The 3268-nt window shown below is 45.9% G+C and overlaps 2 protein-coding genes across 2 annotated transcripts; both read left to right on the top strand.

Annotated features, from left to right (window-relative positions):
* Nucleotides 1-458: 458 nt before the first annotated feature.
* On the top strand, nt 459-890 carry LOC146566309 (histone H2B 1/2). The gene has a single exon (XM_085289939.1). It carries the CDS (start codon nt 460-462, stop codon nt 832-834), a length of 375 nt encoding a protein of 124 aa, XP_085146065.1. The 5' UTR covers nt 459; the 3' UTR covers nt 835-890.
* Nucleotides 891-1221: 331 nt separating this feature from the next.
* Nucleotides 1222-1837, top strand: LOC146566308 (histone H4). The gene has a single exon (XM_085288007.1). The coding sequence runs from the start codon at nt 1458-1460 to the stop codon at nt 1767-1769; it is 312 nt and encodes a 103-aa protein (XP_085144133.1). The 5' UTR covers nt 1222-1457; the 3' UTR covers nt 1770-1837.
* Nucleotides 1838-3268: the final 1431 nt, after the last annotated feature.

The raw sequence follows: 3268 nt of genomic DNA, 5'->3' as shown, positions 1-3268 counted from the left end.
CAGAGCAAATATACAGCAGTAACAGTATCAGTGGCACAGGTTTACATTTTTTTATTTATGTATTTGTTTATTTATATTAAAAGACTGAGAATCAACCTTTGCATTGTCATGCACAGGACGTAAAATGTTCAACAAATGTTTAACACTTGGTGATGAGATCATATGCAAACTATAAGCTTTCAAAATTAATAGAAATTAAATATTTATGACAGGGCGCCACATTTAACTGATTAATTGAACTGATTGAAGGGGGAGGGGGACTGACGCCGACAGGAACTTCCAGCTTTCCTTTTTGGTCTTCCGTGTTTACACGGCACGCCCAATCTTTCGACCAAAGGCAGAGCCTCGACCAATGACAGGCGGGGATCTGCACAGACTTATTTGCATACAGCGGAAATAAAAGAGAGTCGCTCTGCGCTGACGGGCACATTCTCTGCTGTGAAGTAGTGACGAAGGAAAATGCCTGAACCCGCAAAGTCCGCGCCCAAGAAGGGCTCCAAGAAAGCCGTGACTAAAACCGCCGGCAAGGGCGGCAAGAAGAAGCGAAAGACCAGGAAGGAGAGCTACGCCATTTACGTGTACAAGGTGCTGAAGCAGGTGCACCCCGACACCGGCATCTCCTCCAAGGCCATGAGCATCATGAACTCGTTCGTCAACGACATCTTCGAGCGCATCGCCTCTGAGGCCTCCCGCCTGGCTCACTACAACAAGCGCTCCACCATCACCTCCAGGGAGATCCAGACCGCCGTGCGCCTCCTGCTGCCCGGTGAGCTGGCCAAGCACGCCGTGTCCGAGGGCACAAAGGCCGTGACCAAGTACACCAGCTCCAAGTAAACTGCAGCTCTGCTGCATCCACCCAACGGCTCTTCTCAGAGCCACCCACTTCTTCTAAAGAGCACATGTCTACACAAAATTTTAAAGTAACACGAACTGTTGAAAACTGTGTAGTACTTCAAAGTCAAAAGCAAACAGACAAAATCAAGTATTTGTTTTATGTTGTAAAACAGCGCGATTATATCGTGTGTGTGTGTGTGCGCGCGTGTTCTCTCCCCTCCCTTCAGTTGCGTTATAACAATGTACATTGTGCGTGACCACAAAGCACATCTAATGTTTTGTTATCCCAAACTGAGCGAATTACAGACTAGTGCACTTCATATATATATTTTTCGAACTACCTAATATACTTTGAAAAAAAACTTGGCGTTTTACAGTTGATCAGAGTGTTTAATATGAACTAAAGATTCTAGTGATCATGTGGTTTTTTTTTTTTTAAAAGTGAACTAGATTAAAATGTCAACATTTGGACAACCGAAGAGTGGGCGGAGCCACAGAGCTTCGATCCGCCCAGCGAAACTCGTTCGTACCGTTTTCTTTTACGTCCTCAGAGCACACATAAAGACACAGGACCTGTGTCACTGACTTTCATTCGTGTTTGTTCGGTCAAAGAAACTATAACCATGAGTGGAAGGGGCAAGGGAGGCAAAGGACTCGGAAAGGGAGGCGCCAAGCGTCACCGTAAAGTTCTCCGCGATAACATCCAGGGAATCACCAAACCCGCCATCCGCCGTCTTGCTCGTCGTGGCGGAGTGAAGCGTATCTCGGGTCTGATCTACGAGGAGACCCGCGGTGTGCTGAAGGTGTTCCTGGAGAACGTGATCCGTGACGCCGTCACTTACACCGAGCACGCCAAGAGGAAGACCGTGACCGCCATGGACGTGGTGTACGCTCTGAAGAGACAGGGCCGCACTCTGTACGGCTTCGGCGGTTAAACTCATTCACACCAACTGAAAGAACTCAACGGCTCTTTTAAGAGCCACACACCTCCCTTTAAGAGCTTTGGTTGTAGATGTTGTAACCTTTGATTATATGGGTTTATCATCTTTTGCTCTGGACATATACGCTGACATACATTTTAGATGGTGGAAGGCTTTATGTTATGATAACGCATGGCTCTATTAAATAAGAGCTCTTGTTTTAATTGGTGTTCAGAGCTATAATATGAAATCTGAGTAGGTGAATAAGGTAACTACACTGTTCTTTAATTAATAGTGTCTGACTCTGGAGGTTATTCCTGGTTGTGAGGCAGGGTTCATCCTGGACTGGCACTGCATCATTCCATGTTTGGCACTGATCACCACCTGCACTCATGTATATATCTATCTACTTAGCACTTTTAATTCTTATTCTCATATATTTTCAGGTCTATTTAAGCTTAATTTATAACCGTATGTTTGCACTGAAGCACCGCAGCAATTTCCTAATGTTGTAATGTAGTGTTTCTACACGGCTTCGAGAAAATGAGTGGACGCGGCAAAGGTGGCAAGGGTTATTAGTATTGTAACCATGCCCCCGTATGCCCCATTACCTTTTGCTTCAAACTTCAGCAATTTATGGGTGAGACTTAAATTCATCGGAGACGGGGATCCCCCGACCCGTGATTATGTTGCTGAAGAGCTGTTATTGCAAACATCTTGGCTGAATGTGCAGGACATATACTCTTTCATTGCTCTGCCCAATAAACGGGACTTTGAGCTGTGTTTCACCCAAGAGGCGCCCTTACGTCGCTTCTTGGAGATTTCTTTTTCCAACGCTTCACATCCGAAATGGAAAGACTGGCAAGTGGAGTCTTCTGTCCAGGTAGAGGTAGTGACTCTTATTGTTAAATTCTGGACTGGAAGGATTCCAGACCAAGACATCGAGCTATATCTTAAAAGGTACTGCGAGATTCTTCAACCCCCAGTCAAGCCAGTAGATAAATTCGGATTCTGGTATGGAGTCCGAAAATACAAAGTTCGGATGCGTAGAGATGAAGCTGGACATATAATCTCCATCCCTAATTCCATCTCGTTGGGCCCCTACAATGGCAGGATTATTTATCCTGGCCAATAGGCGAGGTGCTTTATCTGCCAAGGTCCAGACCATCAGGCGAGAGAATGCCCCACTATCAGATGTTGGAAATGTGGTGAGTTGGGCCACAAGGCTAACATTTGCCAAAACGAAAGTGAGTGCTCCCTCTGTGGTGCGAAAAGACACACTTTCTTTAAATGTCCCAAATCCTTTGCAAATATGACTAAAGCTTCCCAGCAGCCCTCCACGAGTGCTTATCGCACGGATTTTCCAACCACCTCAGCGCTGTCAGTAGCTTCAAATCCAGCCCCGCTACAAGAAAGGCCCACACATGGAAATGTGTCCTTGATAAATCCTTTGGCTGTCTCAGATGTTGCCTCAGGACAAGAACCAGGCAGTTGTAACACAACAAATCTTCCGG

This window comes from Mchenga conophoros, linkage group LG10 (genome assembly GCF_057382185.1).
Source record: "Mchenga conophoros isolate Kocher_MC1m ecotype Shallow Benthic linkage group LG10, M_conophoros_male_GT1.1, whole genome shotgun sequence".
Classification (NCBI taxonomy): Eukaryota; Metazoa; Chordata; class Actinopteri; order Cichliformes; family Cichlidae; genus Mchenga; species Mchenga conophoros.
Note: the sequence above shows the minus strand (reverse complement) of the source record. Positions and strands in the feature narration are given on the sequence as shown.